This window comes from Mytilus trossulus, chromosome 14 (assembly GCF_036588685.1).
Source record: "Mytilus trossulus isolate FHL-02 chromosome 14, PNRI_Mtr1.1.1.hap1, whole genome shotgun sequence".
NCBI lineage: Eukaryota > Metazoa > Mollusca > Bivalvia > Mytilida > Mytilidae > Mytilus > Mytilus trossulus.
Window position 1 is genome coordinate 52,571,599 of NC_086386.1, and position 17,846 is coordinate 52,589,444.

General features: G+C 32.4%; 1 protein-coding gene across 1 annotated transcript; it reads left to right on the forward strand.

Moving 5' to 3' along the window:
• Window positions 1-65: 65 nt before the first annotated feature.
• Window positions 66-1,753, forward strand: LOC134696478 (serine/threonine-protein phosphatase 6 regulatory ankyrin repeat subunit A-like). Its single transcript, XM_063558313.1, has one exon. It carries the CDS (start codon window positions 86-88, stop codon window positions 1,748-1,750), a length of 1,665 nt encoding a protein of 554 aa, XP_063414383.1. The 5' UTR covers window positions 66-85; the 3' UTR covers window positions 1,751-1,753.
• The last annotated feature ends 16,093 nt before the right edge of the window (window positions 1,754-17,846 follow it).

Consider the following 17,846-nt stretch of genomic DNA (forward strand, 5'->3'; position numbering starts at 1 on the left):
ATTAAGCTTTGAAAATCATACAATTAAAGAGTTGCTATATGATATGTGTAATGAATGTTGCTATAAGTATTTCCCTTCAACTACAATGCTTTTAGCAGCATTAGATCACTTGATTGGGACATACGTTAAGGCAACGGACAAAGGATTTGCTTGTATTCACGATACGTTGTTCCGAAACCTTTCGTTTATAGTAGGGAGCAGTATCATTCATTGTTTACTAAAATATGACAAAAGTGAGTTTCTTGCAAATCGACTGCAGTTAATTTCCATAGAGCAGGAGCATGATAAATTAGTAATCATGGTGAAACCAGAACAGGAAGAATTATATTTTCAAAGAATATTATTGGATATAAGAAAAGGTAATCATAGTATTGTGTTTACTGGTATACAGATGAAGCATTCGCGATTTAGATCTAAACTTCGCAATTGTCTTAAAAGTTTAAAAGATATAGATGTTACTTGCGACGCTAATAATTCTACACCTCTGCACGTTGTTTCAGAACAAGGTTATGAAGATTTGGTATTTGCACTTTATCAAATAAAAAAGGACCAGATAAATCACCAGGATAACAGCAAAAGAACGCCATTGTTTATGGCTTGCTTAGGTGGTCACGACAAAGTCATTCAAACAATTCTTGGGATAGACCACTCTTCATTACATATTGCAGATAGTGAAGACTTAATGCCTTTGGATGCAGCCTCGTTAAATGATTATTCGTCTACAGTAGCATTGCTTCTAAAAAAAGGTGCAAATATCAATAGGAAGGATAAAACCTTAAAACGAACAACATTTCAAAGAGCATGTGAGAGTGGAAGTATTAAGGTAGTTAGCGAGCTATTGACCTTTAAGCCTGACATAAAAAATACAGATATACATGGACTGAAAGCAATTCATATAGCATGTCAACGAGGACATTTAAATATTGTTAAAATTCTACTTGAATATAAAGATATGACACATGAATGTGATGCGCATGGCAGAACACCTCTTTGGACAGCTTGCGAGAGTAATCAACAAGATATTGTGCGATTACTTTTAAAAAACAAAGCAAATGTGAACCAGATTGATGTTAAACAAATTTCACCACTTTATATAGCATGCCAAATTGGCAATGATAATATAGTAGGTGTATTGCTAGATAACTTTGCGAAAGTGAATATTAAGTCTGATAATGGCTACTCGCCATTGCATGTCGCAAGTATGAAAGGTAAGCTTAAATGTGTTGAAATTCTATTAGACAAAAACGCTGAAACAGATTTAGCTACTGAACAAGGATGGACGGCATTTTTTCTCAGTTGTAGTAAAGGCCATTTGGATATATGTAAATTATTACATGTCAGTGGTGCAAATGTCAACGTACGTGATAAATCTGCTAATACTCCCCTTCATGTTGCATGTAGAGAAAAACATGAACGCATTGCTAGATTTTTGATTGATCGTGATGCAAATGTTAATGCAGTAAATACATCAAAGGAGTCGCCATTGTACATTGCGTGTGGAAAGGAGTCTGTTGATGTTGTTCAACTTCTAATAGATAATCATGCAGATGTTAATATTCATAATGAAAAAGGAAATTCTCCACTCCATATTGCATGTATAAAAGGAAACACAACAATAGTACAATTACTTCTGGACCAGAAAGCCAATAAACAAAAACGAAATAAAGCAGGGAAGACTCCTTTTGACATAGTACAAGAAAAAAAGAACGATACTATTGTTGACATGTTTAAAAGTCATGAAGAGAAGTAATTGAACCACGCGCTAATGATTGGAATAACACGAGAATAGAATATGAATTTATCATTTCATCATAATTTATCTTTCTATCCTAATTTTTTTATTTATTTTTTAAGATTAAAAGTGTATAATGTGTGTTTATAAGCTTTTAGTATAAAACTTTTTGGCTAAAATTCAAACTCTCAAGACGAACTTAAACGGTTAAAGTAATATATATGATATTTCCATCATTTTGACACTTTATTTAGGTTGCAAAGTTTGTAAGTAAAGTGACCAGAAACATGTTAAGCGCTCACTCACATTGTTGTTCAGTTAACATTGTTTTTTCACATCTTTGTCAATATTACGAAAATGTATACAACTGGTGTGCAATTGAGAGGTTAAGCTAGCTATAACACTCGCTTTAATACACTATTTTATACATAAGAAAACGCCTTGAATATGACATCTGTTATCAATTTGTTTGGTGTGTTTTAGCTTTTTACTTATTCAAATGACCAGGGTTTTCCATTTTTAACTTTCCTCTGAGTTTAGTATCTTTGTTGCTTTAATTTTACACAAGGATTTTTCTGTTCCTATTTTATTTTTGTTTGATGCTTTTCAATGACCAATTTAAGGGCATTATGTTTTCTTGTCTATGCCTCTGTGTGTTCATTCGTCGATCGTTAAGTCGTTCGTCCGTTCGTCCGTCCATCCGTCCGTCCGTCTGTCCCGCTTCAAGTTACGTAAACAGTAAATTTATAAATATGACCATATAAATGATTATTCATGTCAGCACAGAAGTACAAACTGACATGAATAATCATCAGTGCTGACTTCTGGGCTGGTAATACCCTGGGGAATTAAAACCCCTCCAACAGTGGCATCGACCCACTGGTTGAAAATAAAATCATCATAGATACCAGGATTAAATTGTGTATTTACGATAGACGCGCGTTTCGTCTACAAAAGACTCATCAGTGACGCTCAAATCTTAAAAACTAAAAAAATAAAAAAAATAGAATTAGCATTGTCGATATTAACGGAAATGCAACAACAAGACTAACGTTCAAATATGATGATGTGGACTACATAATTACGGCTGTTAACATATGCAAGATGGTTCATATTTGTATTTTGTTTTTCAAAATATATCAAAAATGATATTAAGCTGAATATTTTATTAAATAAACAACCTCAGATCTATCATAAAAAAAACAGCAGTCATCAAAACGATCCTAATTGTCAATGACCAACACTATACAAGTTTGATCACTTAAATGTTACAAATGAAAAAACGTAAAGAACACTTTAAAAAATCAAATGACGTTACATCTTTATTTGCTAAGTATGATTTGAAGAGTATACATATTCAAATGAATAATAAGTTGTTCGAATTCACTTACTGAAATCATTTATCAACGAGCATTTAAACGACTTGTAAAGGGTAAAACTTTTATTAACATCAAACCACATGTTGTATACACGATTCCTTTGCACAAAATCTGGTTGATATTTTTGAATATTCGAACGAGACCGAGTCGAACACATTTACCAACCCGGTTTTCATTTTCATTGTGGGATAAGCCTTTACTTTCTACACAAACGGAGATTCAAAATGTGACTAATATTGTAATCCTATGAAAAGTTTTTATTCGAAGAATTCCTCAGTGAACCGTTTGAAGTTATTAAAAAAAAATCAAGTTAGGGTCACACTATTTAAATGTTGCCGTGTATATTTACCAAATGTCCATGTATCTAGAACGTTTGAAACGCACGTACCATCTCACGATCAAACACATCAAAATATGAATCTAATACCTTCTATAATTTCAAACAAATAAAAGTGAATCATAATCCGATAATTTCTGTGTTTGTAAGAGGTCCGTCAATGTAGAGCAGTGCTGGATGCTTTAGCTCACACAAAGATGAAAACAACGCTTCACGAATTTCCTGCGTCCAACGAACTTTCATGTTTAACCTTCATTAGGAAATCTCAATTCCGAATATTTGAAAGACAATAATGTGTTTTATCATTGGATTTTGCCATTTGATTGCAGACTTTCTGTTTTGATTTTTCCTCGAAGTTCAGTATTTCTGTAATTTTACTTTTTTTAATAAATTGCTACCGAGTTCAGACTATTTTTGTCGGGTTAGTTAAGACACAGTGTATTTTGCACTGCTATCTACTAAATATATGTAACAGATCATGTGTTTGCTGATAAATTTCATCTGATAAAGGTAAACAAAGCCCTGTGCAAAGTCCAACATTTTATTTCCTACTATGTAGGTAAGTAATTTTTATATAAAAGGTTGACATTCAGAGTGTACATTAATATAATAAGCAATTAAGCAAACAAAATATATGTATACATAGCCCTGAAAATCATTTTTGGAGCATAAATAATTTTTAGAATAGATAATTTCAAGCACAAGTACATGTAGATGGAGTGTACAATATTCCCAAGAATGTTTCTATTTAAAAAGATATTTGATTCAGTTCATAATTTATGTTGATACATTCATTTCTAGATCGTGTAATTTTGATTAGTTTACATGACATTTATTTCTGTCTTGAAGATTACATAGTCCGATTCAATGACATTATCGTTTTACATGTTAACGCTATCAAAAGGTTAAAGTCCAGGGATATCACAAGTTTTTAATATCAAACAGGTTATCATGACACACTTAACCTGTCAACCACCACCGTGGGTATGGATCTGTACGAGTTTTTAAATTTGTTGATCTTTCGAGGCTCTGCAATTCCAAAAAAAAACCGAAAAGCTGATAATGTACATTTTCATTTGCATACGTTATATTTTTTAAATTTCTGTTTCAAATATATTTCATAAGAATAGTTAAATGAACAAAGCTGTTTGCAGGCGATGCAATTAAGTGTCTCAGTATTCCTAAATTGAATGTCTTGTCGAACGTACCTAGTTTCTCTATCCATTTAGCTATCCTGTTGTGTTCTTTAGGTAACAATTTAAGTGATCATGATTAATTATCACTGTAAACTTTCTGTATTAAATAGGTATTGTTAGAAATGCATATTAAGGCAAATATCAAAGAAAAGTCCTTATGTCTGTTCGTCTGTCCGTCTGTTTGTCCGTCTGTTTGTCCGTCCGTCCGTCCCACTTCAGGTTAAAGTTTTTGGTCAAGGTAGTTTTTGATTAAGCTGAAGTCCAATCAACTTGAAACTTAGTACACATGTTCCTTATAATATGATCTTTCTTATTTTAAAACAAAATTAAAATTTTTAATCCAATTTTCATGGTCAACCGAACATGGAAATTAAAAGTGCGAGTTTTAGGTTGAAGTTGTTGGTCAAGGTAATTTTTGTTAAAACTGAATTTCAATCAACTTGAAACTCAGTAAACATGTTCCTTATGATATGGTCTTTCTTTTTTTAAAAACAAAATTAAAATTTTGACCCCATTTTCATGGTCCACTGAACATAGAAATTAAAAGTGCGAGTTTCAGGTTAAAGTTTTTGGTCAAGGTAGTTTTTGTTGAAACTGAATTCCAATCAACTTGAAACTCAGTTCACATGGTCCTTATGATATGGTCTTTCTTTATAAAATTTTGACCCCATTTTCATAGTCCACTGAACATAGATATTAAAAGGGCGAGTTTCAGGTTAAAAATTTTGGTCAAGGTAGTTTTTGTTGAAGCTGAAGTCCAATCAACTTGAAACTCAGTACACATGTTCCTTATGATATGGTCTTCCTTTTTTTTTTAAACAAAATTAAACTTTTGACCCCATTTTCATGGTCAACTGAATATAGAAATTAAAAGTGCGAATTTCCGATTAAAGTTTTTGGTCAAATTAGTTTTTGATGAAGCTGAAGTCCAATCAACTTGAAACTTAGTACACATATTATTGTATTTCTTATTTTAAAACCAAATTAGACATTCGACCCCATTTTCCTGGTCCACTGAATATAGACATTTAAAGTGTGAGTTTCATGTTCAAGTTTTTGGTCAAGGTAGTTTTCGATGAAGTTAAAGTCCAATCAGCTTGAAACTTAGTATGCATGTTCGTTTCTTGGTTGATTCTTTTACTTATAAGGCCAAATTAGATTTTTTACCCAATTTCACGGTCCATTGAACATGGAAAATGATAACGCGAGTGGGCCATCCGTGTACTTTGGACACATTCTTGTTTTGTAAAGAAAATATAGGCTGAAGTAAAATAACTAATAAATGAGCCAAAGATAATTTGAGGGACTTAGTTTTCTCCAAGATTTCTCTTAGTTGTTCATAATTTAACATTGACACTCAATTTCTCTCAATGACCATGATGACCATGACAAAATCGACAAGGATTTTTTAAAATAAAATGCAATTAGGGATTTTTTTTCTAAACCTGTTCCTGTATTGTTATGTTTAACAATTCATGACACAAATCAGCAAAACGCATCGAAACAAAATCTGATACAAACATTTGATAAACTTTTTAGACGTTTTGATGATATGTATTGTTTTTTTTATATAATGAAGACTTCAGTTATACACTTACGAGATATATCCTGCTGAATTGACTCAGCATAAAGGTAATGCTAACGACAAACACTACCAATTTCCTGAATCTCGATAACTATATCTTCAACGGGAAGCTGTTTACCAAAACAAACCTCACTATAAATGATAAACTTTACATCAAAGATGTTGCTATCACAAACCTGTCAAAACTGTCACTGATGTTTATCAAATGGACAAATACATTATTCGTAAGTATTTCACATTCAATGTTGTGTGCTGCTTGATTATCATATAATAGAGACATAATCTTTCAATCAATTTAATTGTGGTCTGGAGTTGTCATGTCAGTAACTGCTTGTAGTCCGTTGTTAGTTTATTATGTATAATTATCAGTTTGCTTTGTTTTTTTCTAAATTTTCTTACTTAGCTTACTCATAAACTGAGTGTTACTATACGTATTCATGTTTGTTTGTTTGTTATACATTGTCTCTTAAAAACAAGAACAGTAAACACCTTTTCATGAAACAAACATTTTGACGTTACCTTTATGCGATTTATTCATTTAAACTGACTCAAAATTAATATTGAGGATCGGAGAAATGTCATTAACATTATATATGATTAACATCTTGTATTCGTTCTAAAATCAGTAGGTCACAAGCGTTCAGTAATTTTTACCACTTTCTGTCAAAGTTTTGAAAAGTCACTTTTAATAGAAAAATTAGTACGTTGTAATAAAAACTCTATACACATTAACTAATGAGGTGTAGACAATTCACTCGAAAGACTCCTTTAGAATATTTACGACTAACGATTAAAAACGGCATTTTACTTTACTCTTGCCGACAAGACAATCACGTGCTACGACAAATGATAAGTTTTGGTCCCACACAGATCTATTGGAGATATTATTTATACACGCTAGTTTCTCCTAGTGATAAAAATGTAAACCGCATTGTACTACAAATGTTCTTTATAAGAGATAAGGGGTCAACATTTTAATGTTTCATTAGAATGGACAAACCTAACTATCAAGATTCAAAAGATAAACAAGAGCCAATATTATAAAGTTATGAAAAGACAAGATGTGATAAACGTGAAATGTACATACTGGAACTTCTTAGGTTAAACGAAAAGAAGCAGTATCCTTTAACTTCAATTACGGACACATTTATCACATCGAACACGGAATAAAGAATACAACAGATACAGTTGTATCTGTCTCATTACTTACTTACATATAGAAATGAGGTTCGATTAAAAACAAAACTTTATGACAGAAGAGAGGAATACAGATTCCAAATTTTGAAATTTCCATTTCTATGTAGCAATATTTCAGCAGCGAATACATACGGAGAATATATCTCCAAATTGCGAAGATATTCCAGGGCTTGTATTTCTTATCATGAATTTCTCGATAAAGAGTGCTGCACAGAAGGAATCCATTGGACCAAGAGTTCAAAATAGTGTAGCTGAACTCATTCATTCAAACGGTTTTCGGCTGCCATCATTAGTTAGTTGATCGTTATGGATATCCGTCTCACAGATGTTACGCTTGTTACCTACCAAATTAAACTAAAAACGATCGATATGTGATAACAATGCCTAGTCTTCAGTTTTACTATCTTGTGATTTTTTTACTATTACTTGTCTGTTGGTTTTGTTTTTAATCATGTCTTTTTACTGCAATTTCATTTTCAGGAACAACATTTTAGCTATATAGCTATATAGCTGCAAACAATATGAAAAAATAAGTACGCCTAAATGTACACTTTTTTAAATGTAAAACTAAAATAAATGTCATTTACTTCTCTTGTTGTAGCGTGAATTATGTCTACATATTGCTGGAACATGTTGTTACTCACTTTTACTCTCCAGGTAGGTTGATTATATATAACAATGAATTACAATGGTATAGTTCTGACGAATAATTGTTTCGTGTCTCTGTTTAGTAAGTCTTTATGTTACACGGATAAACACATATATTGGTGTATGTTGAAGTGATTCGAAATAAAAATACCGAATTATTCTTACTCGGGTGCGATACAGTTTTATCAGTAAACACATAAGCACCAAGTTTAAATAAATCGGCAAAACATGTTGAACCTCGATAGTATCTATTATCTATGACGGTGACGGATCCCTTACGTATACGGACCGATAAAAGATTGGAATCTGACAACGGTATAAGTGAACACGTGAGTTGTCTAACAATCTCCAGGTGTATATTTGTTTGCACGACTCGTGCAATGTCCTGAAAAATCGACGTAATTGTCAGCACAAACAAAAAGGATTTAGTTACTTGTAATTTTATTCTGTGATTTCATAGAAATAGTTTCTCTATGTGATATTAAGATAAACCACGACATTTTGACTCTTCGTAGTTGGCCCGTGCGGGACATAGGATACTATAGACTTCAAACAAACATTGTACTGCCGATGTAAATTTGGCACATGAGTGGTAAGAGCAAATTTAACATAAATTATCAGTCAAGTCTTTTTAAAAAGGCATTGAGATATTTGCAGTATGCATCATTAAATAACGTATTCTTGACAGAAACCCATTTAGACTCAAATATCACAGATTCTGATTTATATATATCCGGTTTTGAAATACCAGTTCGAAAAGATAGAAATTCTCATGGGGGTGGCAGTATTATGTATTATAAAAGTTATGTTCGCATAACTCGTCGACATGATTTGGAGAATTGCCAACTTGAGAGTATGTGGTTTGAGTTAAAAACTAAATTGCGATCAATATTGATAAACATCAATTATAGGTCGGAACGGCAATTTTCAGTTTATTTCTGGCAGTATTTTGATCAAATGTTGAAAAATGCCCTGGATGAACAAAATAACATAATTTGCTTAGGTGACCTGAATAAAAACTTTATGTCAGATCTACCATCAGATATAAGAGATATTTTTTTCATCAGTGGCCTTGTTGACATAATTGACAAAGCTACTCATTTTAACACACGACCAGGTAGCACGTATTTACTTGATCCTATTTTAGTCACTGATTCGATACCGGTTTTAGATAAAGACACAAGACCTTTTGATAGAGGTATTAGTGATCATGATGGAACATACGTCACAATTAATTGTGGTTTTAGTAAAAGACGAACTTATAATAGCTCGATATGGGATTATAAAAAAGGTGATAATGACCTTATGAAACAAAAAGAAGTTGAAATAAATCGGGAATATTTGATTTCTGATGCAAGTGATGTTCATGTTGCTGCGACTAATTTCACGAACTCATTTCTTACTATAGCCTCCGAGTGTATACCTACAAGGGAAGTATTTATAAGATGTGACGATAAAGTTTGGTATGATTCGAATTTGCGGCGTTAAACGAGAAAACGCGACAGGCTTCGTAATATTTTGATTCGCTCAAATAGTACATCCGCAGAAAAGAAATTTAAACAACAAAGAAACAAAAGTAAATAATTTGAAAAAGCAAGCTAAAAAATATTTGTTTACCAGTATTAATGAAAATTTAGATGAACTAAAAGTTACAAACTGTAAACAATACTGGAAAACGGTTAACATGTTAATTAAAAGTGATACATCGTCTAATGATTTACCCCCCATGACGGACCCTGATCACAACGTCAAACTTGCGTATGAGGGAACTGAAAAGTCCAACATTTTAAATAAATAGTTTTGTTCAATTTCTAATTTAGATGGCGCTAGTAAAGATTTGCCGGAATTTGACGACAGATGTCTTGAGTTTATTTCACAAATTTTAGTTAGGCAACAAGATTTACTTGATATTCTTTCAACGCTCGATGTTAATAAAGCTGTTGGGCCGGATATCGTTAGCAATAGAATGTTACTTGCCGTTAGAAATGAAATTTCCAAACCATTATGTCTACTTTTTAACAAATCTTTAAATGATAAAATATTTCCAGACCAATGGAAGATTGCACATGTCATTCCCTTATTCAAAAGTGGTGACAAGTCATTACCGTCTAACTACAGGCCATTCTCCTTATTGTCATGTGTGAGTAAAGTCTTAGAAAAGATTGTTTTTAAAAATATTTTTAACCATTTACATGGAAATAAATTATTATACAAGTACCAATCCGGATTTATTCCAGGATACTCAACTTCGCATCAGATGATAAAATTGTATAACAAAATTTTGAGTGCACTAAATGAAAAGCTTTTAACAAGCATTAAATTTGCTGATATAAGCAAAGCATTTGATACTGTTTGGATTAAGGCTTTAGTACATAAACTTGAAACATATGTATTAAAGGAGACTTGCTTTGTTGGTTGAAACGTTACTTGTCTAGACGATCTCAGAGAGTTGTCATAAAAGATTCATTATCAAACATTGGAAAACTTAACGCTGGTGTGCCTCAGGGGTCAGTATTAGGACCCTTGTTATTTTTAATATACATAAATGATATAGCTGATGGTATGTCTGTATTCGGAAGGCTTTTTGCAGATGATACTTCAATAGGTCATACTGCACCTGATGAATCCACTTTGAAAAATTCAATCAGTAGAGATCTTGATTATTTAAGTAAGTGGTCAGAAAAATGGCTAGTGAAGTTTAATCCTAATAAAACTGATATTATGATATTCAGTTTAAAAAAATATTTACAGTGATATTACTTTTGATATTGGTGGTGCTACATTGAAACCAGTTAGTGCGCATAAACACCTAGGTGTCATATTTAGTAATGATTGTAAATGGAATAAGCATGTTGATGAACTGATTGAGAAAACTACGAAGCAGCTTAATGTTTTACGCAAACTAAAATATCGACTAAAAAGGGAATATTTGGTAAAAAATTATATGATTTTAATTCGTCGGATACTTGAGTATTCATCAGAAGTTTGGGATAATTGTGGAAACACAAATTCTGATCGGATAGAAAATATTCAAATCGAGGCTGCTCGCATAGTTACTGTATTACCAAGTTATGCTAGCCGAAACGCTATTTAGAGGGAGACGGGATGGGGAAAATTTTGCGTAAACTGTTAGCCATGTTTTATAGAAATATTAACAATCAGGCTCCAGATTATTTACATGACTTGGTTCCAGAATTTGTGTCTGATATTAGTAATTACAATTTACGAAACAGACACAATATCACTACTCCAGTAAATCGTTTGTCGGTTTATCAACATTCTTATTTCCCAGCATCCATAACATTGTGGAACACTTTAGATATTACATGTATTATTAGACAGAGACCTACATTTTCATCATTTAAAAGCAAATTGCACATGTTATACTATAAGAATAAAAAATATCCGAGACATTTTGCTCTGGAGATCGCTTACTATCTGTATTACATGCAAGGTTGCGAAAACATTGTAGCACACTACAATCTGATTTGTTTAATGTAAACTTAGTACAAGATGCCAATTGTTTATGTGGCTTCACAAATGAAGATGCTAAACATTATTTATTATATTGTCACAATTTTTCATCACAAAGACTTTTAATGATAGATGAAATCAATGTTTTTGCTGTCAATATTACAATTGAGTTATTGCTCTCTGGTGATGAGTCTTTGAGTTCTGAAGAAAATGATAGTGTTTTTTTATCTGTACAAATGTATATAAAAAGAACCAAGCGTTTTTCTCTAGTTTGACAACCTCATTCTGTAATAGATCTTACTAGAACATGATCAATGCTCTTTTTGGCTACGATAATCGAATGATCTTTATGATTGACTTTTGTATTCTGAAACGTTTCAATGGATTTAAGTAAAAAAACAAGATTGATACTTACTATTACGTATAGATTTATTCCGTTTTTCTGTTAATCCGTAACTATAAACTATGAGTGTGTAATTTACATTTAAACATATTCACACACACATGACTAAAGTCACTTGTCATGTACACTAACATATTTAATTTACACAGTTCGGTGTGTTTGGATTTATTTCTTCTGAAAATAGGCGCATTCGATTGGTTATATTAAGTGGTAAATATCCATTGATTCGATTCTAAAAATGTATATGTAATTTACTTTAATTTATATCTTCAAGCTAAAATAAAAATTGGTTTAAGTCAGATTTATGTAATGTTCATTCATGTGTATATTTATGTATATATTGGAGAAGACGTTACTAAGTTGAAAAACTTGTGTCTCCTCCATTTGTCTCTTTTTGGAACAATAAAATATGTTTAAACTATTAAATAACGTCACTTTCTGTCTTCCGTTTGTTTATTTTAAGAACCCATTCACATCCTACAAACTACATCATACAAAATTTAGACGAGAAATTAAGGTAAGCGCCGAAAACAATCGATTGGTTTTAAAGACTTGCAGGCAAAAGATCCAAAAGATATATAGCTTGTTTATCCACTAATGCGTCATGTCATTATTTTTTCAGATTATTTCATCATGGGCGATGTCTGAAGCAAATTACAGCTTACATTGTCCTGTTCAATCACACTGGAGACATAGAGCAAACTTTAAATGTAGTTATAACGGCAGTTACTTCTGTGTGTATGACGAGAATAAACGTTATTTTATTGAATTCTGTCACAAGAATGCAATAATCGAAAAGAAAGGTAAAAACCTCATCAATGTTCTTAATATATAAATAATACTAGATAATACATTTCAAATATATAAAACTACTGACTATGCATGACAGTCATCGTACTATTTAACATGTCTAAGGCCATTGAAAGTAACTGACCACATTTCAGTTTTGTATTAGAATGTTTTCCGAGGAATACTGCGACGATCTATACGAGTTAAGTTTTCAAAAAATGTTTTACTTCAAAAACATTTCGTGGAAGCGATAACTTTGTAAGAAAATCTGTTTATAAACAATGAGTGTCAAAAAGTATGACTGGATGCTTTTTAAATTGTCTTGGTAGGACAAAAAAACTTATACAACGGTAGTGTCCGCAGTATACATGGTATAGAAGCGGGTGTTGCTGTTTTTATTGAAGCACTTTACTTATTCTCTGGGGTAATAACCAGAGACGGATTTAGGGGGGGGGCAGGAGGCCCGGCCCCCCTTTTTGGGAAAAAAATTGTTTGCTTATATAGGGAATCACTGAAGCGTGACCGGAGCGGTTCCCCTCTTAGGTCAGTTAGTGGGCCCCCACTTATGAAAAATTCTGGATCCGCCACTGATAACTTCGTATTATAAAAGTTATTACCACGACAAGAGAACACAATTTAGGAACTACAATTGACTGCAGTTCTTTTACATCCCACAAATGAATGTGGTTTTCGGCTGGTCCCTAAATAAAAATGTGTACTAAGTGAAAATGGACGTCATACTGAACTCGAAAACAGGTAAATGAACTGTAATTAAAAAAACACATACAAAGCTAACAAAGGTCAGAGGCTCCTGACTTTGGTCATGTGCAAACATGCAATTGGGTTAAACATGTTTTGTGAGTTCTAACCCTCCACATATAACTCTAGCCAATGTAGAATAAAACAGAGATACGCTTTAAAAGTTTAAGCAAAATGACAATGATACATACTAACAAAGGACAACTAACAGTAACTAATATGCCAGCTCCAGACCTAAATCAACTTGATTGAAAATTGTGTGTTCATCATAAAAAAAAAATCAAGCACATTCCCTCCCTTTAGGGATGTAGAATCATACAATCATAACATCTATGAAAAGAACATAACTCGTATCCTGCCGACAATTGGCTTTAAAAGTTCGTGTTTGTTTCCAATGCAAAGACCCTATAATTGAATCAATATTTATACCAGAATATGCAATCATTGATGAACAGTATCGTAACAATATCTCTTCCGAATAAGTCTGTTGAAAGGTTTGATCAATCAGTTTATGCATACCTAACTGTTAATAAAGTACGAAATATATCATTTAAAACAACGATCGCGTTTTAAATCAAGGAAAGTTCCTTAGTTATCAATGTTTTTGAGGAAAAGCAAAAACAATCAAATTTGTAAATTTGATCATGACATTGCCCTGACATATCTCTAGGTGGACTGATGATATAAATTCATTATACCATATATGTCTCTACAACTTACAGTTCATAAGCTACGCTGTATATTATTATTCTTTCGCCTTTGGTTAATTCGGCAGGGGAATTAACTCTCATATGAAGTATCGTATCGGTTAGGAAAGTTTTCGGTTTTGTTTAAGGTTTTGGTTCCGACCCAAACATGCCAAAGTCAGACCAAGAGAAGGTTTTAATGAATTTATATTTATATTTTAGGATATAAAGTTATATTTCGCGGATCAATAGACGGGGACCCTTGTGAGAATAATTTGTACCAACCTTTTAAATTCAACTCTTCTGGGAACAGTGGCTGTGTTTATAAAAAATCTGTATGCACTGAAGAGGGACAAGTTATTTATAGGAATGGGACTTCCCAGACTGATACTATATGTCGCTGTGATGATTTGAAAGGCTATGCTTTTATTCACAGACCACATCATCGATGTTATTGTGTTCCGTCTAAAGAAGATTGTTCCTGCTATTTTAAGAAATGTTCTCCTGATGAATTTTTATCACAAGGTATTTATGTTTGTGCAAGGTTTTATATTGTTATTGAGTTATCTCTTAAATGGTTTTGAATCTTTATTACTTAGTATTTCAAGAGCAGACAACATCATTCATGAATTTCACTAACGATTATCAATCAAATTGTTAGATGCAACTTTACCTTTTAGATTATGAGTGTCTAAAAATGTGGAAACAAAACGCTGACTGTTCAGTCACGTGAGTACATTTTTAATTCTCTCTCTCTCTCTCTCTCTCTCTCTCTCTCTCTCGCCCATTTAAATTATGCATTATTTCAAACGGTTTCTACTGAAAGTAACACATACATATATCATGATCAAACATGCAATGTTGGGATTGAATATTATCCAACTGGATCGAAATGTGTATCACAATGTGTGTTTTTAAAAGGTCGAAAAACAATTAAATTTGATGAAATAGACAGTTACTATATCTATCGTATTGCGTTTTATGTTAATAAATATGTTGTATGAGTCATTTTTGCCATCCAAGTCATAATTCGAAAAGAAAAGATAAATATTCATAGGTCTAAGTACGGTCTTTAAAACAGAGCCTTGGCTCACACCAAACAATCAGCTGCAAGGACCCAAAATAAAAGACTAGAGTCAAACCACTCAAACTGGAAAAAACAGCGGTCTAGTTGCCTGGTACGCTGCGGTTTTTTTCTCGAGTTTTTTACTTTTAATTATCTTTGTCTCATCTAAATAAATGATCAAAAAGTATAAATCACTTCTGTTATATACAAAAGAGATTGTTATTCCATCATTGGCACATCTTATGGTGTGCATATATATTAGTAATGTTTTGTTACTTTACTCTTCACAAGTAATTCACAATACATAGTTAATAATCAATTCAGGGATTCAAAAAATTAGCAATAGAGATACATATCCATAAGCTGTACCTTTATGGAATTTTAAACAGATATATCATGTTAAGGAGGGGTATTTTCGAAAATACCAGTCGAGAGAATGTTTTATTTCCCGAGCCGTTAAATACAACGAATGTTAATGTTCAAAAACGCATTGATGATCATGACGTTACAAGCGTCCAGTCGAATAGAGTATTTTTTGGCAAACACCACATAAAAGAGGATAAACAAGGCATATCTTTTTGGCAAATACCCCGGCGGCGTTAACAAATGAACGGTATTCATTTGATAACAGTGAATTGGTGAAAAATACACTGGCTATCAACCAATCAAAACCCAGTATTCTTACATAAGGTGTATTTATATTTAAAACGAAATACCGAATTCCAATTCATTAAGTGATAATGATTAAACCACAGGCGCTTGGGTCTATGATACAGATTTTTTTTTTTTTTTTTTTTTTTTTTTTTTATTAAAATATTCAATTTTCTATATTTATAATACATATCTATCACTTCTATGCATGTCTCACTAAGTTTCCAGTGATTTAAACGACCCAGAGAAAATACCCAATTTTACTATCCATACTAAGAAACAAAAAGGCAACTAACTCGACGCCATTTTTCTGCTATCTATAAATAAATAGATTGACCTACCTGGATTCCCCAACGATTTCTCTGGGAAAACGTGCCTTCCTTGCCGTCAGATCGCACACATCGTTGATATCTATCAAATTGGTATTGTTCGTAACATTTTTAGTCCATCTCCAGCATATAATAAAAAGATTTTAACTATTTTGACTAATTTCAAATTTACGTGCCTGGAAGTTGACTGTTTTTCCCGAACTTTTGTTAAAGGGAAGTAATATTTTCCCGGACTTTTTCGGAACATCTCTCCAAGTACGTATGAAAATAATAAAGTGATACGATGATTTCCGAACTTTTACAAAAAAGGCGCAACTTTCCAATTGCCGGAAAAGAATCTGTCATCATATTCAGTCTGAAATGATGACACTCAACCAAAGCAAGTTACTCATAAAAATATTGATTCATGATAATTTATGAATATACAAATACTAACACAAAATTGACTTATGAGAGGAATTAAAAAAAATTAAGCCATTGTCCATTTGATCTGATATTTTTATTTATTTGGTGGAAAGGGGGGGGGGGGGGGGGTGCAAGGAAATTGACTAATATTTTCTTTCCACGAAAATGTTATTGACTTTGTTTTAATTATAACAAAACATGGGTCATGTTAACTGAAGTAAAAAAAAAAAGGGGGGGGGGGCAATATTTACAAATTTTGCAGTTCCCCTTTCTAACATAAAATCAAAACTGTGTGATTTTTGAAAATTAAAAGATTACGACCGCTAACAATCAAATGAGGGGCTTGATATTGTTCGTTGTTCATCATATCTGTTTGTTAACATATATTATTAGTTCGGAAGTCATCGTATCACTTTGTTATTTTCTTACGTACTTGCAGAGATGTTCCGAAAAAGTCCGGGAAAATATTACTTCCCTTTAACAAAAGTTCGGGAAAAACAGTCAACTTCCGGGCACGTAAATTTGAAATTAGTCAAAATAGTTAAAATCTTTTTATTATATGCTGGAGATGGACTAAAAATGTTACGAACAATACCAATTTGATAAATATTAACGATGTGTGCGATCTGACGGCAAGGAAGGCACGTTTTCCCAGAGAAATCGTTGGTAAATCCAGGTAGGTCAATCTATTTATTTATAGATAGCAGAAAAATGGCGTCGAGTTAGTTGCCTTTTTGTTTCTTAGTATGGATAGTAAAATTGGGTATTTTCTCTGGGTCGTTTAAATCACTGGAAACTTAGTGAGACATGCATAGAAGTGATAGATATGTATTATAAATATAGAAAATTGAATATTTAAATAATAAAAAAAAAAAAAAAAAAAAAAAAAATCTGTGTCATAGACCCAAGCGCCTGTGGATTAAACCTACCTATAAAGCTCATTAAAGAAGCCTAGATTCGTGTTTAACTTGGTTCCTGCATTTATTATTCTTTTTGTCTACTTTTTTCATTCGAAAGATTATCATGTAGTTAATATAATTGATTTTTATGTGATACGCTTTGATGTTGTCCTATCCTGCATGGGAATAAGATATGAAACATCCATCACATGGAAAATATTGCATTTTTGTGATCGTGTAGACATTCAGGGCATTTTATACCTGGCTTTGCTGCATGGGCTTTGTTCATTGTTGAAGACCATACGGTGACT

Excerpts from the sequence above, each read along its gene's own strand:
- LOC134696478 (XM_063558313.1), top strand. The coding sequence starts at position 86 with ATGCTTTTAGCAGCATTAGATCACTTGATTGGGACATACGTTAAGGCA.